The 19,971-nt window shown below is 50.4% G+C and overlaps 2 protein-coding genes across 5 annotated transcripts in view; one reads left to right on the top strand and one right to left on the bottom strand.

Moving 5' to 3' along the window:
• The window catches only part of ZBTB4 (zinc finger and BTB domain containing 4), a 45,811-nt gene that overhangs the window by 5,012 nt on the left and 20,828 nt on the right, over positions 1–19,971 (top strand). The window contains exon 2 of one of the 3 annotated variants that reach the window (XM_053260268.1): positions 3,723–3,908. The exons of 1 other annotated variant lie outside the window; for it this stretch is intronic. The gene's annotated coding sequence lies outside the window, so the exon portion shown is untranslated. Of the gene's footprint in view, positions 1–3,722; positions 3,909–12,561; positions 13,095–19,971 lie in introns of those variants that run through there. One more of the 3 variants, XM_053260267.1, reaches the window with a different exon arrangement.
• LOC128329315 (solute carrier family 35 member G3-like) lies at positions 6,311–12,620 on the bottom strand. Of its 2 annotated transcripts, XM_053260273.1 has the most exons (3): positions 12,432–12,620; positions 10,423–10,470; positions 6,311–8,569 (listed from the first exon to the last, which is right to left on the bottom strand). In XM_053260273.1, exon 3 carries the CDS (start codon positions 8,491–8,493, stop codon positions 7,435–7,437), a length of 1,059 nt encoding a protein of 352 aa, XP_053116248.1. In that variant the 5' UTR covers positions 8,494–8,569; positions 10,423–10,470; positions 12,432–12,620; the 3' UTR covers positions 6,311–7,434. The 2 variants fall into 2 exon arrangements, with proteins under 2 accessions (XP_053116248.1, XP_053116247.1); XM_053260272.1 differs by lacking the exon at positions 12,432–12,620 and having other exon boundaries at positions 10,423–11,720.

Here is a 19,971-nt window from a genome sequence, read left to right as displayed (position 1 = left end):
GCTGAGGTCTGAATATCAGGATGCGGAGTCTGGACTGGAGGTGAGCTGCCTGCTTGGAGTTCAGCAGGGAGAGGAGGGTGGAAGTCTGGAAGGGCCAGGAGGTGGTGGCAGGATCTCCATGTGAGGGCCACCTGCCTCCCTGCTGTGGGCTGCTTGTGTGCCCTCTCGCCCGCTAGATGGCAGGAGTGCACCATTCTGCCTCCATGCTGTGCTTTCGGCCATCCCATCTGGACTGGGCTCCGAGCCAGCAAAGCTGATGCTGGAAATGGCTGCGAGGCCGGGCCCGCCCGCCTGCCTGCCTCCCTCCCTCCCTCCCTCCCGCTGGGCAATGGAGGCTCCTCTGGAGGTTCCTTCGGGGCTGCTAGGACCCACCTAGCTGGCTCCGTGCATGGTGCCAGCTGGTCTGTGGGGTGACGAAGTTAAGCTTGTGGGAGGGCATTCAGTAACAGGGGAGCTAAGCGTGTAGTTGGAGGATGGGGTGGGAGTTGAACCAAGGAGGAGGGAATGTTTGTGTTGCAAAGGTAAGGTCTCCTACGGATGGATAGATGGGCTGTAAGGAACAAGAGTAGATTGGTCTGAGTTTGGGGGATGCACATTGTTTATAAGATTACATAATGTTAAAAAAAATCCTGAATTGCAAATCATTCTGTGATATGCACAGTGGCGTGGACTGCCCAGAGGAAGAGATGGTGTTAAGATATGAGTTTGGAAGCTTGAATTCTGGTCCCCTGGACTAGTTGGGTCCTTACCGCCCCCCTTTTTCCAGGGGACACCATCCAGGCAGATTCCTAGTAGAGGGAGAAGCCCCCCCCCACTCCTCCTAGCTGACTGCACCATGGACCTTCTGGGGTCACTTGAGGCCGTGCCCAGGAAGACTCCGTCTTGGCCCTCCCCTTCCCCCTTGAGCGTGATTTGTTGTGTGAATTCTCTTGGGAAATGCGTCTGATTTGCGCTCATAAATACAAATGCCATCTGGTTGTCAGGGACGTCTGCTGCCTTAAAGTGCCTCTGATTACATTTGCATTTTAATGAGCTGCTGAGAAGAGGTGCTTGGAGTGTGAGAGCTCCTGCCGTGGCAGATCCAGCCTCCTCTTCCTCTCCCCCCTCCCCCATTAAGTCTGTTTCTGATCAATACTGTGAATGGATGGCCTTCCTTTAAGTCTCTTGCAGTGTGTGTGTTTCAAGAGGTGGGTGGCTGCTGACTGCTCCCCTGAGGTGCTGCTGCTCAAAAGAGGCCTTTTGTGGCTCTAGCCCTCATGAAGGCAGAAAGATGGTGAAACTGAGGGCGGTTCCAAAAGGTCTGCAAAGCAGAATGCAAACAGAGACCTTCAGATTCCATGTTTGTTGTTTTCCAGACCTCACATCTTTGACTTGCTGAGTCATGACTCTGGAATTTAGAAATATCAGCACTTGTGGTCAGCTCAGCTGGTAAAAGGGGGCTGTTTACACAGTGCAACGTGCAGGGAATTGTCTCCTCAAACAGGAAAACTGCAGAAGACTGTGCTGCATTATGTTCTGTTTTTCCACTCGCCTTCAAGGCCTGCGTAGGTTGGTGTGCAACTCCAATGAAGCCAAAAACAGACGTGGGGACTCCTGGTGGAGCCACCCACGTCTTCACCGTGGCATAGTGGGAAAGCTCTGGGTGGGAGAGAGGGGGGTCTCTTAGCAACACTGCTCTGAGGGGCCAGATCAGTCTCTCCTGACTTGTGGGTCATCCGGTGAAATTAATTGGCAGCAGGTTTAGGACAAATGGGAAAATGGACTTCACACCACCACAGCAGATGCCCTGTTCCTGCTGCAGCTGGACTTCTGCTTGGTTCAGAGTGGAAGATTAACTTCTTTCTTGCATCTTATCAGTCTTGTGAGCTGCTTGGGGAGCTGTGCTTGAAAAGTGGGACAGAAAACGGATCAGTGCACAACTGAGGGGATTTGTTCTTATAAGACGTGGCACTGAAGGCCAGTGGTCTCTTTGCGGTTACAAAATGGAGCCTCCATGTTCAGAGGCAGAATACCAGATCCTGGGGGCAGGGTTTAAAAATGGGGGAGGACTATTGTCTTCATGCCTTGCTTGTGGGCTTCCTAGAGGCATCTTGCTGGCCACTCTTCAAAGTAGGATACTAGACTTAGGGACCTTGGCCTGATCCATTAATAAGGGGGAATCTCAAATATGGGTCCCTGCACATTAGATTACAACCCTTATCATCCCCAGGCATACCATCTAACAACATAGGAAGCTGCCAGATACTGAGTCAGACCATAGGTACATCTAGCTCAGTATTGTCCTCACAGACTGGCAGCGGCTTCTCCAAGGTTTCAGGCAGGAATCCCTCTCAGACTTATCTTGGAGAAGCCACGGAGGGAACTTGAAACCTGCTCTTCCCAGAGTGGCTCCATCCCCTTAGGGGAATCTCTTACAGTGCTGCTCACACTTCTAGTCTCCCATTCATATGCAACCAGGGAGGACTCTGCTTAGCTAAGGGGACAAGTCATGCTGGCTCCCACCAGACCAGCTCTCCTCTCTGAGAGGATGTGGGGACCCCCGTTTGAGAAGCCCTGTCTTAATGTGCTTATCATGTGAGTAGCCCAGGGTGATGTGCTGGCTTCCAGCCAGCAGGCCTGAGCCTGCCTGTTAAGCACTCCTGATCTGGATCCATCCAGCGCCTGTAGTCTTGACTGTGATAGGCAGTGGCTTTCCAGAGCCTTAGATGGAAGCCTCTTCTGCCTGGGCTGCCTGAGCTCTTTTTTATGGGGGGGGAGGGGAGAATGAGTGCAAAAATAGCGTGCATCAAGACCCAGTTGCAGGGGAGAGAGGACATACCTTCATCTCCTTCCTGTGGGCTTCCCAGAGGCATCTGGTGGGCCACAGACTAGATGGACCTTGGGCCTGATTCAGCAGGGCTGCTCTTATGTTCTTATCCCAGGTCCAAAGCAGAAACAGTAGCATGACATGCCTGTCCTCCCTCCTCCTCCCACTCAGCCCCACCACTTGCAGTTGTGAGGAAGGAGTGGAGATGGGAGCCTTCAGTAGTACTGGAGGAGCTGGGAAGAGTGGCTCAGGGAAGGCATTGTCGTGGGATTTCGAGGATTCGGATTTCTGTCACAATACTAGAATGAGGGGTCATCCCATGAAACTGATTGCCAAGAAATTTAGGACTGACAAAAGGAAATCCCTTTTCACACAATGCATAGTTAACCTATGGGATTCTCTGCCACAAGGTGTGATGACAGTCACTAGCCTGGATGGCTTTAAGAGGGGTTTAGAGCAGGCCTGCTCAACTTAGGCCCCCAGCTGTTTTTGGACTACAACTCCCATAATCCCCAGCCACAGTGGCCAATAGCGAGGGATTATGGGAGCTGTAGACCAACTTCTGCAGGAGGGCCGAAGTTGAGCAGCCCTGGTTTAGATAAGCTCGTGGAGGAGAGGTCTATCAATGGCTCATGGTCTGAGGGCTCTAGGCCACCTCCAGCCTCAGAGGCAAGATGCCTCTCAATCCCAGTTGCAGGGAGGGGAACAGCAGGAGAGAGGGCCTGTCCCTTTCAGCTCTTGCCTGTGGGCTTCTCAGAGGCATTGTTGTAAATTGCCCAGAAACAGAAATTTGAGTGGTCTACAAATGTGATAATTGAAATGAATCTGGTGGGTGTTGTGAGAGAGACGAGCAGGAGCAAGGAGGAGTGCTGAGGCCGAGCTTCAGACGTGGACTAAAACCTTGTTCTCGATCCAGAGCAAGATCGAAAGGCAGTGCCGGGATTTGCGAGCGAGAAACATACCACACTCCGCCCACTGCTTATCTGAATGCTTGCAGGACTCTGGAGAGCAGAAATGGCGATGCTGGAATAATGCACCAGGATGTGCTGTGAACTTTCTGGGCCACGTTCTGGCTGCGCACGCAGTGAGCCCTTCCTGTCTGGTAAGTTCCACAGGCAGCCAGCCAGCAAAGCCGCCAGAGGGCAGGATGGCGGCCCGGCCAGGCCTGTTCCTTCTTTGCACACAGCTTGCTCCCGCTGCAAAGCCGAACTGCCTCTTCTTGGGAGAAGCTCTGCTCCAAATCGGCCTTAACAAAGGCAGGGCCTGTTGTGTGGCCCAGGTGAAGCTGCGCCTTCTCTGGGGCGGGAATCCAATGGGGAGCAGGGGGCGGAATCCGAAGCAGACCAGGGAAAGCTCCCAGATTGTCTGGAGCCAGCACCCAGTTTTTGTAGCTGCCAGTGCTTTTGATAGAGGCTCTGCTCCTGGCATTCTTGCCCTTCTGTTCTCTTCATGCTTTCTTGGGAAAGTACACATTGAGCAAAGGGGAAATACCCTGTAGATAACGATGACTTTCCTTATGAGCCAGGTGGGCCTCCCTGGGACCAGGTCACCTCTTGAACTCTGAGACCAAATGGGCAAGAGGGAGGGTGGGAGGAGATAGCCCTGTGATTCAGGATGGCTGGAAATGGGGAGTGGCTGGGAGGTCTGCCTTCTGTGCATTTTTCTGCTTTGAAATTCTCGGGAATACCTGTGCTTCCAAATGTTACAAATTAAAACATGCAGACCTAATGATCAGAGCTTATAGTGGTCAAGGCCCAGGTCCTGATCAGCTGTGAATGCTTGCTGGGGAGCCGTGGTCATTGCCAGACTGGCTTGTGGTGGGGAGAAGGTAGGTGGCAATCCACCAGTGAACCTCTGGTCACCTTCTGCGAGGTGGCCATCGTGCCTGCTGGGTTTCTTGCAAAGCATGCTGGAGTTAGCTAGACTTGGGTCTGACCCAGCAAGACCACAGCTTCTGTTCTGAAGCAAGAGTGCAGGCTCAGGATCCCTCAGTGTAGACTAGGGGTCCTCCTGGGTATGCAACTCTGGGGTTTGTAGATTCTGAAGTGTAAGGGTTTTAAATGTGGCGTCTGGTAAGGATAAACCAAGGACTGAAGCAAGCCCAGCTCCTGCCATAGAGGTCAGTAGCTATCATTACACTCTCTCTCTCTCTCTCTCTCTCTCTCCCCCCACCCCCTCATTACTGGAATTCAGTACTGTGAGGTGATGCTCTTTTCTGCAGTATTGAGGGTTCATTTGTGTCTCAAGTGCTTAGTCTTGGTTCATAAAGAAAAACATTTCCCCAGAAATTCGTCTGCACTCCACCACATCCTTCTTGCTAACCACCATTACCTACTACACATCAGTGTCTGGATTCTGAATTAGGCCTGTTCAGAATCGGCAGGCAGGCTGTCTCTTTCCCCCTGCTCCCTCTCGGAGAAAGCTCTCTACTCCGCAATTCCTGTTCTGCAGGTCCAATCCGTGTATGTTTTCATTGATGGAATTGTCCTGCTGTGTTTATGATTTTGGTTGCTTTGGAGGTTTGATATGCTCCTGATTGGATTTGCGGTTTCCCGTTGTGTTCCTTAACTTATTGTTTTCTGGGTGCTTTGGGGCAGAAAGGCGGCATACAAAGTTTACAACAGACCTCTCCGCCCGTCCATCGGTTGCACTTCAGGCTTCACAGAAGTCCCCCCTGGAACCCTCTGAGCTGGTCTTGTTCCCCCATTCCAGGTCTGTGGCTTTCAGTCCCTGGGGAAATTGAGCTTCACCTGGTGTAGCCCCCTAATCCCCATGGGACCCAACTCTTGCTGCCTCTCCCCCTGCCATGTCCTATCATGCTTATTAAATGTATTTAAAGTTCCCCAACCCCAGGGACTCTCAAGCTTGGGTCTCCAGATGTTGTTGGACTACAACTCCTGTCATCCCCCAAACACAATGGCCTTTGGGGATTGTAGCTGGCCAACTCCTGATGGGACTTGTAGTCCAAGAACACCTGGGAACCCAAGGTTGAGAACCCCTGCTTTATTCCCACCTGGTCAGGATGGCCTACAACTCTGGCAAAGTTCTTCTGATCTGAGATGTAATCTATGCTGCCTCCCTCATTGAAAGGGGAGGCACTTCCCCACACTGCACCCCTTCCTAACCCACCCCTTTCACAAACTGATTTTTTTAAAGCCTTGAAAAGAGGTTCTTGGCTGTGCACTCACTCACTTCTCTACCGCCTACAGGAGCCAATTCTCCTTTCCCAGGACCTGAACTGACTTGTGGTGGGTGCCCTTTGGCAAGGCTTCATATACCAGGCATCGTCTTCTACAAGCAACAGATGGTGGCTGTAGAGAAAATGGGCATTCCCGCAGGGGTCACGGGCAAAATGAGTGCCCGGCTGTTCTCCCAACCCCTTTCCAGCTGTAGTACCCCTGGGGTGGCATTTGTGTGCTTGTAGGCTTCCTTAATTATCCAAGAAATTAACAAAACTGAGAAATGAGCATCTTAACCAACCAGAAGAAAGATACACATGGCATGTAAGCAGATGTCCTTACAATCTATAATGTCTTCTGAATGCAGAATGTGGATTTGCTTCTTGCAGAATTTAGTTGTTTTTAAGCACAGAATTCCAGTACCTTCACTGAAATTGTTGGCAGGCAGTCCGTTGGACCCAAGGCCCTTGCAGCTCCCTCTCTCTTGCAGATGCTTTTTGGGAACGGGGTCTCTGTGTGTGTGTGTGTTTGTGCCTTCCCCATTTTGGGGTTCTTACTTCATTGGGTCCCATCACGTCTTTCTCTGACTAAACTTGATTTGGTTCTCTCCAGTAGTCTTCCCTCCCCACCAGGTAAACCCCAGATAAAAAAACAAATCCCAGGATGTGAAGGTCACTGTCTCCTGGGTTGTATTCACGTAGGGCCTGAGAGCATCCAGCCTCTGTGCAAACAGGGCAATGGAGGTATCCCCCTCTCATCTCGTTAGACTTTCTCTGTCAAAAACAGTTCCATCGGCAGTTCTAATGCCATCATCTTCCACCTCCAGAGACCAATAGGTGTGAAAGGAACAAGCACTATGGATGTCCTGTCTCTTGCCTTGGGGCTGCATCTGCTTTGAAGGAGTTGGCAAGTTCTTGTCCACCCTGGCGGTCAGACAGTCACGGTGGTATGCTGGGCCCCAAAGCAATTCTCCAAGGACTTCTGTGGATGGTTGAGAAGGGCTTTCTCCATCTTTGTCGTAAAGACACTTGGAGGTAGGTGGATAGATCCCATCTGCTTCAGCTTCATTGTATGGGTCAGGAGTGCCCTGAGCCCCCTTAAATCCATAACCCGCAGTGGAGGTTTGCTGGGGAAAGAAACTAGCCACCTTGAGCTGAAGTCTGCAAACCTTAGAATTCCTAGACAGGCAAACTTAATTCGAAAATTCAGGCTGTATCCAAGTCTGGGTTATGTTGCATAGACGTCCAGAGGACTACTACCATCTTCCAGTTCATTACCACTCTCCAGCTCTCCTTGCCCCAGAACAGCAGCCAGGGGCCTTCTAAATCTCAAACATGCACACCCTCTGCAGTGGTAATCTTCCCCCCCTTTTCTTCCCCTGCTCCTGCTTCCAGTCTCTTCTGGATTACCTCTAGGTGTTGCTCCTTCCTGTTCGTTTTGCTTCTGCTCCTATCGGCCAAACCTTCCAACGGCAGTATCATCTTCCTCGGCAGCATCGCAGCTGATGTTCTGGGCTGTGATGATAACAATGCTTCCTAGGATGACCCCTGCCCCCATGATGTCAAAGGGCGTGACGGCTTCACGTAGCACATAGTACTGGACAGCTAGGGTTACCACCACTTCGGAGTGCAGAACAGCACACACGAGGGCCGGGTGTGCCTTAGTCACAGCATAGCTGGCACACAAGAAGGACAGCAAGGCAAGGAAACTGATTGTCACCACACAAGTCCAGGTCAGGGGATCCAGGGGCATCACCGGTTCCTGCAAGAGGAACATCATTGGAGAGCACACCAGGCTCCCAACCACGCCAAACAAGAAGGCTACAGTCACCAGCTTGGCTGGGAAGTCCAGCGCCCGGAAGATGACCAGGCCGAAAGCCAGCGCTATGCCTCCCAGGCAAGCTAAGAGATACCCAAAGGTGTCGTCCAGGCGGGTGCTCTTGTCCAGGTTCAGCACGTCTGGGACCACCATGATGAGCAAGCCCAGGATGCTCCCCACTAACCCAAACCAGTCGTAGCCCGTCAGGTGGCTGTTCTCGATGCACAACGCCAGCAGGACGGAGCTGATGGTGGAGGAGCCCTTGCGGACGGTGGCGGCGTTCCCACTGGGCACCACCATGAAGGAGCTGTAGGCACAGCCAATGGAGATGACGTTGACGGAAGCGTGCAGCAGGGCACGCTGGCGGGCCTCTGGAGGCCCAAAGAATGGTGCTTTCTTCCAGCGGATGTGGCAGATGAAGAGGAGATGAAGCACACAACGGAACAAGAGGATCTCCAGTGAGGGGATGCCCGAAGCCTCGTTGGCCATGCGGCTGAAAGGGGCCACAAAGCCGGCTGGTACACCACCCCCTAAGAGCGCCACCAACAGCCCCTTCATGCTCTCTGACAGGCGGTAGCGAGTCCAGGCTGGGCGACGTGGAGGTGGCGGAGGAGAGCAGGGAGGAGAAAAGTGCAAGAGATCTGCCACGGTCCATGCCCCTTTGTTGGCTGGCCTTGGCTCAGATGCCATTGGCCGCTCTTCCGGTGTGCACAGCGGTGGTCCGGTACAAAAGGATTGCAGGCACTCGGAGGAATTGCACCACAACCTGTGGGAGAGGAGGGAGGAAATGAATGGAGCTGGAAGCAACAGCTGGATTTACAGCCAGGTTGAACCCCACCACCCGCTCTGCAGTGACCTTTGGTGACTCCCGCTCTCTGCTTCCGCTCCCTGTGTTGTCACCTCCCCTACCTCAAAGGGTGGTTGAGGCTGAACAAGCTATTAAAACATAAAACTAAATGTGCTACGTTCATGACAGGACCATGTACGTTAAGCTTTTTCTTTAAAAAACCAGTATTCTGGGTGGAAAGAAGCCGAGCTCAGGGGTCTGCATAAAGTATGCAAATGAAGCCCTTCAAATGTCTGTCATTTGCGTCTCATCTATTCTGGTTATTTGGGACATGGGAGGAGTAACGAGCGGTGCGGACTGCTCAAGTCCTGTCCTTCCCACAGGGAAGTCTCTCCCTCATCCCTTCCTGCATCTTCTGAGATGCCCACACACTTCAAGCCTGAAGCACTAGAAAGTTGAAGAGGTCTTGGAGTCGGGGAAATCCAGGATTCTTAGAATGGTGAATTCTAAGGCCGGTAACAATGCTGGGCATGAACAAGGACCATGCAATCTGGTCGTCCACCTTCTTCTGCCGTTTCTTCATATCCAATTCCTTTGTTCCCTCTTACCGTTCTCTCACTACTTCCGCCTTTTTATTCTATGTTGCCCCTTATGAATAGGGGTCAGGGAGAGAATGGATTCCATCGCCTACCCAGCTATTCTAGGTCAGGTGGCCAACCGGAGACTCTCCAGGTGTTGGACTACAACTCTCATGACTCCCAACTGCAGTAATTGCAGCCGAGGATGATGGGAGTCATAGTCCAACAGCACCTCAAGACCCTCAGGTTGGCCATCCCTGCCTTGGGTGCTATGTTAACTCTGCCCGCCTCGGTCGCAAAGCTCACCGGGTGACCTTGGGTTGGGCTGCAAGATGGACGAGTTGCTATCTTGCAGGATTGTTTTGAAGAAAAATGAGGTACAATGAGCATGTATGTTGCCCTAAACTCCTTGGGGAAAGGGCAAGCTTAACATGTAATTAAACAAATAAATTACAATCCTTAATCTCATTGGCACAGTAATTCTGTCAGGTTAAATTGCCAGCATTCTGGTGGAAAACTGAAGTGAAAAGAAGCCACCCAGTGGGGTTAATCCTAGGCCCGGATCCGGGGTCAACTTAGCTTCTCAGAAACCAGCGTGGTGTAGTGGTTGGACTAGGATCATGGAGATCCGAGTTCAAATCCTTCTTCAGCCATGCAACTCACTACGTTCCTCTGGGACAGTCACTGGTCTCTCAGCCTAACATACCTCACAGGGTGGTTGTGAGGATAAACATAACCATGTTCCCCACTCTGGGCTTCTTGGAGGAAGAGTAGGATATAAATGTAGTAAGTAAATTATTTCTCACCCACATACCACCCACATCTCAAAGTTATCCTTCTATAGAGAGGCGCACCCCCACCCTACCCAGCTCTCCTCGTGTTTGATGTCAATAACTTTTGTCACATCTGGTTCTAGAAGGGCCTACCTAAGCCAGTGGTTCTCCAAGCTTGGGTGCCCAGATGTTGCTGGACAACAGCTCCCATCATCCTCTGCAAAGGATGGTGGGAGTTGTCCAGATAGGTCAAATGGATGGTCTGCTGGACTACAACCTCCCTCATCCTCGACAGGGTGTTGGGAGTTGTCCAGCAACATCTGGGCACCCAAGTTTAAGAACTGCTAGCCTGGTAACCTAGGCTGGGAGCCAGGAAGGTGGGTGAGGGTGTGGAAGGATTCCCGAGGTCCCCTCTCCACAACTAGGTCAGGAAAGGAAGGGGTTAGAAAATCAAACTCAGACCCTCGCTTGTCTGACTTACCTCAAGCTGCCATAAAAACACAGCAACAGCCTGGTCTGCTTCACTGTCCTGCAAGAAATTGTGATGTCATCATACATCCTCCCATCTCTATGACATCACATCTCAGGGAGCTCGTGGGGCCTTCCTCTGTATGGGGGTCACGGAAGTATTTTGTGTGGGAAAGCAAGGCTCTCATGTTTTGCTTATCGGTGCCAATTTTTCCCCATTGTGCATAGAATTGAAACAAATTTGGAGGAAGAAACGAATGCAAAATCTCCCTCATGACTTTATAAAATCCCCATGCTTTTAACAAAAAAAAGTTCAAGATAATGTTATACATGTTAGTAGTTGTGTTTATGGCTCTGCCCTTTTTTTTTTAACGAGTTTTATGGTAGTTTTGATGCTGTGTTCTGATTTAACTGCTGATTGTGTTTTTTTTAATGACTTAAAATTGGTTATATATCGCTTTGTAAAAACTCTGCCTGAACGGTGGTAGTTAAATTTTTAATTAAAAACTTTTGGGAAAACATTTGCTTGTAAAGTTTTAGATTTGTATTTTAATAGTATTCAGCTAAAGATGCTGTTAGATTTAGAGGGTTTTTAGAAAAAGCAGGCTGTACTATTGATATCGAAGATTAATTCTAACTTTAAAATCTTAGCAACAAGATTTGCTTCCTTTCTGTGTATGGGCGGGTAGGGGTTTACAATACCATCTTTCTTACGATTGTGCCATATAAACTATTTTCCAAAAATTGTTTTGTTTGATTTTGTTATCTGTTGCAGAATTGCCCTGAATGACCTGTTATGGCTAGATTGATTGATTGGCGTGAATTTTCAATCAATGAATAAATGAGGTCTGTTCAGATTTGGCCAAATCTGCCCTATTCTGAGGCCTTAAATTAGGTAGGAGCAGTTTTAAAGGATCCCTATAAAACCAATAGAATAAAGGAGATGGTGGCAGCCATTCTTGAGTGTCCTTGGTAATAATCTGTTTGTTCACAAATGTCCTGGTGTTTCGGTAAGCATGGCGGGGTGCATAGAAGCAAGCACACTGGTACTGCTAGTCCCAAAGCAGCAGGAACTACACTTGAAATCACAAAAGAAGCCTTCTTCTCCAGAAGCCTCTTAAAGCTATTCCAAATCAGGTAAAAGAAGTTTCGGACCTTCCCACCCTTCTAGTCTGCATGTGACTCAAGGTGGCTTCTGGCCAGAGTAGACAGATTGCCTATTAAAGTCCTTTGACCTCCATCAGTGACATTGTAGACAGAAGGCTGTAAAGTTAATCAAATTCAAAGGGACCCAGACCAGTTTGAGATGAGCCAAACTACAGGCTCAGCCTTTGGCATGTCTCCAACAAAAGGGTCCCTAGTGACAATCCTTATCCACTCCCCATGAAAGAAGTGGATTTTCATGATCCTACCCAGCAAACCGAGACAGTGAAACTGGTTTTAAGTGCCGAATGTAAACACAGACAACCACAAACATCAGCTGTTCCTTCTCTCAGGTTTCCTTGTGGCATTCTGCTGTGAGGCTCCCTTTAGGTACGAAGCGCAGTTCCAGGCAGCTTCCTCGGTTCTTCCCACAGCAGGGCTTTTCCAACTTGGGTCCCCAAATGGTTGGACTACCACTCCTGTTATCCTTGGCCACAGTGGCTGATGGGAGTTGTGGTCCAACAGCATCTGGGGGCCCACATTTTGGAACTCCTGTCCTACAGCAAAACGCCCTTCTGCTAAGAGGACTGCAATCATCCAAGGCTGGAATCCCATTTGTGGGGCTAGGCCTGGGATCATATGTGAGTGTACTGGAGGACCTCTGAACATCTATGGGTATTCTTCAGTACTTAAGGCCTCATCACAGCCAGCCCCCACCTCTTTGGGGCAAGGAAGAAAAGCTGCCAATTGAGTTTGCATCTCAATGGTGAAACCGCAGGCTTTCAAGACGGTGTGGCCCCAACTCGCAAGGATCAATTTCCCCGCCATCTTGCCCCCTCTTAGGCAACCTTTTCTGGGCGTAAAACGCATTCGGCTTACTTGAGTGAGCATGCCTAGGTGTGCATGCTAACCTCCTGTTTTTAATCGGGATTCGGCTATGCAGGATGACTTTAAAAATAAAAAAATACCACTCAGGGTTGATAACCCAGAATCCCACAGGTGAAGAGGGGGAAAGCGGTGCTGTTAGGAAGAGGAGGCTAAACTCTGCACATCCCCTTATTTCCTGCTCTACGCATTGGCGCCGTGATGCGCGACCCGAGGGTGCGTGCGGACGGAGGCCCGGGCGGCTTCCCTGATCCGCATTAGCGGGCGGTGGGCGTGGCGCGCAGCCACCGCGGATTGGCGAGCCCGGGGTAGCGCGCCTCCACGGCCAGGGCTCCGCCGCGACTGCAGCCGGCCGGAGTTCTGGGGAGTCGCCTTTGCGCTCGCCGCGGGGCGAAGACCCTGTTGCGCGCGAGGCTGAGCGGCTCGGTCGGACTCGGAGCCTGCGAGCGATGATGTCAGAGGGGGAGGCAGCGGCGGTAGCAGCAGCAGCAGCGGCAGCGGCGAGGCTGGGCTGAGGAGCGAGCGCCGGAGCTGGAGCGAGAAGGAGAGGGAGAGGCGCCCCGTGCCAAGCAGGCTGCGAGCATGAATGGCGGGGCGAGAAGACTCCATCTTGGGCTGCCACCAGACGCTTGCCGCCGCCGCCGCGCCGCCACGCAGGTAGGAGCCCCCGCCGCCAGCAGCCCCGGCCAGGGATCCCCGCTTCGGCCCCCCAAGGGGCGAGGCCAGCCAGGCGGCCAGAGGCCGGGCACGGCTTGCTGCTGCGCTCCTCTGCTGCTGCTGCGCTCTTGCGTGCCAAGCGCGCCCCCCGCTCGCCACCGCACGCCCACCCACCTCCCTGCCGTGCCCTAGCCTGGCCTGGCCTGGCATCGCCAGTGGGGAGGGGGTCGCGGTGCCAAGCGGGGGAGGGAGAGTGGCCCGATGTCGTGGCAAGATGATCGCCCCAGTCCTGGCTTCGCTTTCGCCGACCAGCTGCGGGTGTTTGGGGTTGGGTGTGTTTTGTTTTTGGCACGGAGGGGAGTGGGGGCGGGGGTCAAAGGATTTGGGCACTGGGGTCAGGCTGAGTTCCCTCCTGCAGTCTGCCTCCCCGGCCCCAAAGGCCCCCCCCCCGACCCACCCCAATGAAAGGAAAGTTTTCCTCCCAGGCTTAGGGAGGGCGGCTTGGGTATCAGGACGCGGCTGGATCTAGAACTCTCCGGGACCTTGTGGGCTGGTCCTGGAATCCAGGAGCTGGGGCGGGTGATCTTTGGTGATCCCTTGTGCGGGTTGCGAATTGCCTTCTTGAGGGGAGAGGGTTTGTGGTGAACGGATCCTTGAATTCCCCCCCAGATCTGTTTTTCTGGGATGTATAGGGCAAGGCTGACATTCTTCCAGGGTGGCTCTGTGACTTTGTAGGGTGGATCTCTCTGGATTTTTTCTGGTTGATCCTGGGTGGTCTGAGATTCTGTGGGAACAAGAAGACTAACTAGGGTGGCATATGTGTCTCTGGGTTTAGAGGAAGCAATTAAAATATAGGATGGTTTGGCATCCTATGGGGTGGATCTGGGATTCTAGCAAGTGGAGCTGTGGGTCATATTTTGGGGGGCAGGGGCAGGGGATGGAGGCTTGTGGACCCTAGAGATTTGGTGGTAGTGGCGGCAGTTCTAGAATGTTGCCCGTCAAGGGATCTGGGATTATAGGAAGGGTCAAGGGAAGGGATCCATGTTTATTGGAGGCTCAGTTTGAGGGGAAAAGATTTGCTGTGGGCTCCTAAGACCAAAAGGGTGATCTTCTTGAAGTTAGTTGTGTGGGGGAAGGGATCTAGGGGTTAGAAACAGGAGCTGAGGATCTTGGGGTTTGCTCCAGCTGGGAAATGGGACCTGGAAACCAGGGAAAGCGAGGAGATCTCCTTCAGCAAGTGCTATTTTTACGGAAACCTTGTGTCAGTGGGTGGGGAGGGGCAGCTGAAAACGGGCCCCCAACGTGGTACAGCAGGAAGAGCTGCGACCTCATTAGGAAAGGGCCACCTTTTTCTGAGCCTCTTCCTCTCCTCCCAGTCTTCTCCTTGGTTTTCTGCTCCTCAGAGAAAACCCTGAGGGTTAAAATAATAGAAGCCTTTCAGGCAGCCTAATGCAGTTCATCCCTGATGCACCTGAGGAGTCTGTTTCCCCAAACATTAATAAATGTTTGGGCAGATGCTCCTACTACCCAATAAGCACTCCCTGCTACCCTGCAGTCTTTGCCCTCATTTGTACATAGCTTCACAACCAGCTCTTTGCCTTGTATTTTCCACACGACGTTCCTTTTGACCCTAAAAAAGGAGCTTTAGCGCTGCTTCCTTCCTCACGGTTGCTCAGACTTGGTGTGCCTCAGATCCACCTCCTTACATAGCAGCCCACCCTATTTCTCAACCTCTTGGCAGTCCTGTAACATCATGTCGTGTTCTTGGGCTAAACAGACCCTCGTGTCCACCGCAGCCTCTCTTCGTTTCCTCACACAAACCCACATAGCGCACACACGCACACGCACGCTCTGTGGTTATCCCCACTTATCCCTGGCATCTCTTCCCCACAAGTCCTCCTCTCGTCTGAACCGCATCCCGCATCTATCACGTGCACATGCGTTTCCACACGGCCCTCTTCCACTGTCGGAGGCAGGCCTGAGACACTTTGGCGCTGCCAGAGGGGAAATATTCAAATGGCACTCCTCCGCAACTGATTAACACGTGGCCCAGTCTAGTGGGAAATGCTCCTGCTCTGTGACACAATGGCCTCAGGGCAGGAGAAATACCTGTGTGTTGGGCCTGTGGGTCTCCTGCTCGGCTGCCCTGAATGAGGCCCCAAATGGGCTGCCCGCGGTGCCTGTTTCACACTGCCTCATGGTACTGGCAGCCTCTGCTGTTTGTTCTCCTTAGGCTCATCACCATTCGGTATGCTGTCACACGCTCTTGAGCCGAGACTGGGAAAATATTTTACATTTCTAGGGGCCAGCCTCGGACTTCTTCGTGGCGAGCGCTGCACAGGGATGGAAACTATGTCTGGATTCTCAGGAGCCATTTTCAAATTCTGAGGCATGTGCGTTTTTCCAGCTTGGTCCTGGAAAATGTATCCCCATATCCCTCCTAACCATCTGCTCAGCCCCACTGCCACGCGTGCTTGGGGCACGCATGCACTCAGGCATGTTATTGCACAACCTTCTTTTATACACAGAATGTTTTGTTTTCCTCCTCTCCCTGCCCCACAACATTTTGGTCATTTCCCATTGAGTCTCCCTTAAACAAGACCAAATTTCCTCATAACTGTGCACACATTTTCTTCTCTACTGCACAACGCACAGAACACATCCTGTGGTCATCGCCCGTCTCTGGCTCTCATATACACATACGTTTCGATATCCTCCTCAGCCCCATTTCCCTCACAACTCTTGTTCACACCTTCTGTCATTCCCCTACCAGGTTCACATTATTTGTACATGCGTGCCTCCTACCATGCACTCTCACCTCCACTCGGCTCTTCTTATATGCTGTACCCTTCAAACGCCCCTGCTCCATGGCCTGTATCTCTCTCGCGTGCCTTCCTCTACCCTTTCACACCCATTAGGACTCTCACTAAGCTCTCCATGTTCACACTGCTATGCACTTGTGGACACGCAGAGCTAGGGACTGCCATCGACGTTCACACCAAGGGCTGCCCTTTTCACATGATGAGGATGTATGTTGACGACGCTCAACAGCAGCCATGCAAATCTGATTATAATTTGTGAGAACGTAATTATGAGCAGATACGCGTCCTTACTGTGTTGCTGAGAGGCTTTGTGCATGCGATACTCTGTTGTGCAAGTATGTGTAAATAATAGGATGTATCTTGTGCACAACAGCAGTGTCATTCTGTACATTATGCTCAGTGCCTGGATGTTTGCCTTGATGAGGAAAGTGGCTAGATTCCAGAGGGATGTTGTGTGGTCCTAGTTGTGTTTATGTGCAGGCTACCACAGCAATTTCAATATGGGGTGGGGTGGGGAGGGAACAAGGCCCCATCAACAAAATGCCACCACCCCTTGACGCAGCGATACGTGAACCAAGATGTGGAGATGCCTTCCACGGTGTCTCCATCTCAGACGTGTTTGTGACATCATTTTTAAAAACTCCATGATGTGTGCAAATATAATGGGGAAGATTTACATTTTCTACACACTCATGCATGCACCCACCCACATGTTTGTTTGTTTTAAGTGGCGTGCAGTCTGTGTTGTCTTTCGGAACTTTGCTGAAGGGTGGGGAATAGATGCACATTTCCTTTCCTACGTTTGAGGGCTTCAGACAGAAGGTGTGCAGGATTTTTGTCCACCTGTGGACTTTACAGGAGAAGTTCTGATGTGCTGACTCAACCCGCTCTTACCCCTGCAATCTGTATAGCATCTGTATCTTGCTTGGGCATATGCAGCCCACACCACAGACTAGAAGAATCATAAGGATGGTGTGGACAATGCAGTCAAGAGTAGGAAGGCTGCACGGAAACCATGCAACGTAGCAACATGTTTCCAGGTAATGCTTCCAGTACTTCAGGTTTTGCGCTAAAGTGTGTGTGTGTGTGTGCACACGCATGTGCACGCGCACTATTCTCTCCCTTCCAGAGGCCTTTTCATATCTTCAGCCATTTTCCAGTCAAAAATAGGTACACTTTGTTTGGCATCATGCAATTCAATGAGGGGACTTTAGTAGCCAATGCTCTCCACTGAAAACATTTGGAAATTTCAACTTAAAAGCATACATTTCCCTTCCATCTAGAGTTAAAAATAAAAAGGCCAAATATGTGTTTCCCCCACTGTGTCATGCAAATCTTATTTCCTATGTACTCTGCTTCCGTGTAGGTATATAGTTGCATGGTTTGTTTGTGTTTGTATTACATTTATATCCTGCTCTTCCTCCAAAGAGCCCAAAATGGTGTACATGGTTTTGTTTTATTCTCACAACAACCCTGTCAGGTAGGTTAGGGTTCAGATTCCTGCTAGTGCATAACGTTGGGCCAGCTGTGCATTCCCAGCGTAACCTCTGCACAGGGCTGACACCAGGCTTGACTTAGGGCAATTCCAGAGGACAGTGTGGCTGGCTTGGTTGTGTTTCCCCCTAGAGGGCTTCCAGTTTTTGTTTTCTGTTTCTTGTTTTGTCGTTGCGTTGGCTTCTCTCTCTTTCTCTTGTAATTTTCTCCTCTGTCAATTTAGTGTGGCCTCTTTCTTGCTGCTGCTATGAGTCAGGCCTCCTTCTTGCTGCTAACAGGAATGAGCTCTCGCCAACGAAAAGGTCATTCTTGCATGGAAAGCATCCCAGTTGTACGTCAGACAGGCCTTGCTTGGGAGCAGGCGGCCCTGAATCGTCCTGGGAAGGGCTCATGGTGCAGGATCTTTCCCCATCATACCAAATGCACCCTGAGGTGGGCTATCAAGGTGATTGGATGTAGATAAGGTAATGCTTGGTTCATTTGAACCATTTTTCATGCTTTTCAACCAGAGCATGTATTCCAGATGGCTGAACATGGATTAGGCACTATTCCCCACAACCTTTTCCTGTCCTTTTTGCTCACAGTCTGGGGTGGCTAGAAATGATGAGAGCTGGTCTGGTGGTAGCAAGCATGACCTGTCCCCTTAACTAAGCAGGGTCCACCCTGGTTGCAGGTGAATGGGAGACTAGAAGTATGAGCACTGTCAGATATTCCCCTCAGGAGATGGAGCCGCTCTGAGAAGAGCAGAAGGTTTCAAGTTCCCTTTCTGGCTTTTTCAAGATAGGGCTGAGAGAGATTCCTGCCTGAAACCTTGGAGAAGCCGCTGCCAGTCTGTGAAGACAATACTGAGCTAGATAGACCAAGGGTCTGACTCCGTATATGGCAGCTTCCTCTGTTCCTAATAGATCTGCCCCCCCTCCACCACCATTACAGGCACACACTTTCTTTGAGAGGCATAAACAAAATTAAGTAATAATACTAGTAATCGATATTGGTGAATATGAAATATGGGGTGTTAATAGTTATGGGCATGTATGTATGTATTTTAAGGATTTATATGTGGTCTTTCCTGTTAAAACAACCCAAGGTGATGACAACAAAACAAGTGAAAGCAATAACATAATACAATAAACCCTCTAAAAACATAAAAATAACAACTTTTGCTATTTTAGTAGACCCTAACAGAAGGTTGTCAGTTCGAATCCCCGCTGATACCTTTATCAGGCAGGAGCAATATAGGAAGATGCTGAAAGGCATCATCTCATACTGCTTGGGAGGAGGCCATGGTCAACCCCTCCTGTATTCTACCAAAAGAAAACCACAGGGTTCTGTGGGCGTCAGGAGTCAACACTGACTTGACGGCACGCTTTATCTTTACCCCAAGAGAGACCCTAAACACACTGAATCTATTCAGTTGAATGACAGCCATATACCGTATTTTATGGACTATAAGACTCACTTTTTTCCTTGAAAAATATCCGCCAAAATTCAGGCGCGTCTTATATGTTTTAACAGTTTAATATGTCAAAACTCTGAAAAACTGGATTAAAATTAAGGTGCGTCTTATAGTCCGTAGCGTCTTATAGTCCGTAAAATACGGTAATTAAAGAGACCTTGCAAAATACAGCAATGAAGTTTTCAGCTTCCCTTTAAAAATGGCCAGCCTTCTCTTTCCTGCAAAGGTACTCTGAAGATAGCCACCTAATGAATGGCTCAGCGGGGAAATGCTTGACTATCAAACGCCCAGAGATGAAAGTTTGGGGCAGTGTACAAATTTGATAAATAGATAAATAAATAAAGCCAGAGGTTGCAGGTTCATATCCCCGCTGGTACACCTATATCGGACAGCAATGATATAGGAAGATGCTGAAAGGTATCATCTCATACTGCGGGGGAGGAGGCAATGGTCAACCCCTCCTGTATTCTATCAAAGACAGCCACAGGGCTCTGTGATCACCAGGAGTCGAAACGAACTCGATGGCACTTTACCTTACTCTCAAACTCTCGATATGGTACTTCCACTGAAAAGGCTCTGTCTTTGGTACCCATCAAACAAACCTCAACCAAGAGCGGGACCTGAAAGCAGGGCCTCTGCAGCAGACGTTAAAGATCTGGTAGGCTTGTATGGGTGTACAAAGGTAGTTGGCTGGCATGATGTCAGTGGTAAAAAGGAAGGAATTCTGCTCCACCTTTTAATATGCATTCTTTTTTTTTTTTACATTTATATTTCGTTCTTCCTCCAAGGAGCCCAAAGCAGTGTACATAGTTAAGTTTTTTGTCACAACAACCCTGTGAAGTAGGTTAGGCTGAGAGATAAGTGACTGGCTCAGAGTTACCCAGTAAATATGGCTGAATGGGAATTTGAACTCGGGTCTCAGTCCTAGTCCAACACACTAACCACTACACCATGCTGGTGGTATATGGACAATGGGGAGAGGATCCAGATTCTTATTACATGGAATAGTATCAGTACCAGATTAAGGAATCCAAGTAAAGGGATGTGAGGAATGAGTTCTAATTCTGATTCCAAGACAATACTCGCTCACTGACTGGTAAGAGAA

The sequence above is a fragment of the Hemicordylus capensis genome, chromosome 6 (assembly GCF_027244095.1).
Source record: "Hemicordylus capensis ecotype Gifberg chromosome 6, rHemCap1.1.pri, whole genome shotgun sequence".
In the NCBI taxonomy this organism is placed as follows: Eukaryota; Metazoa; Chordata; class Lepidosauria; order Squamata; family Cordylidae; genus Hemicordylus; species Hemicordylus capensis.
This window is presented reverse-complemented; position numbering and strand designations above follow the sequence as displayed.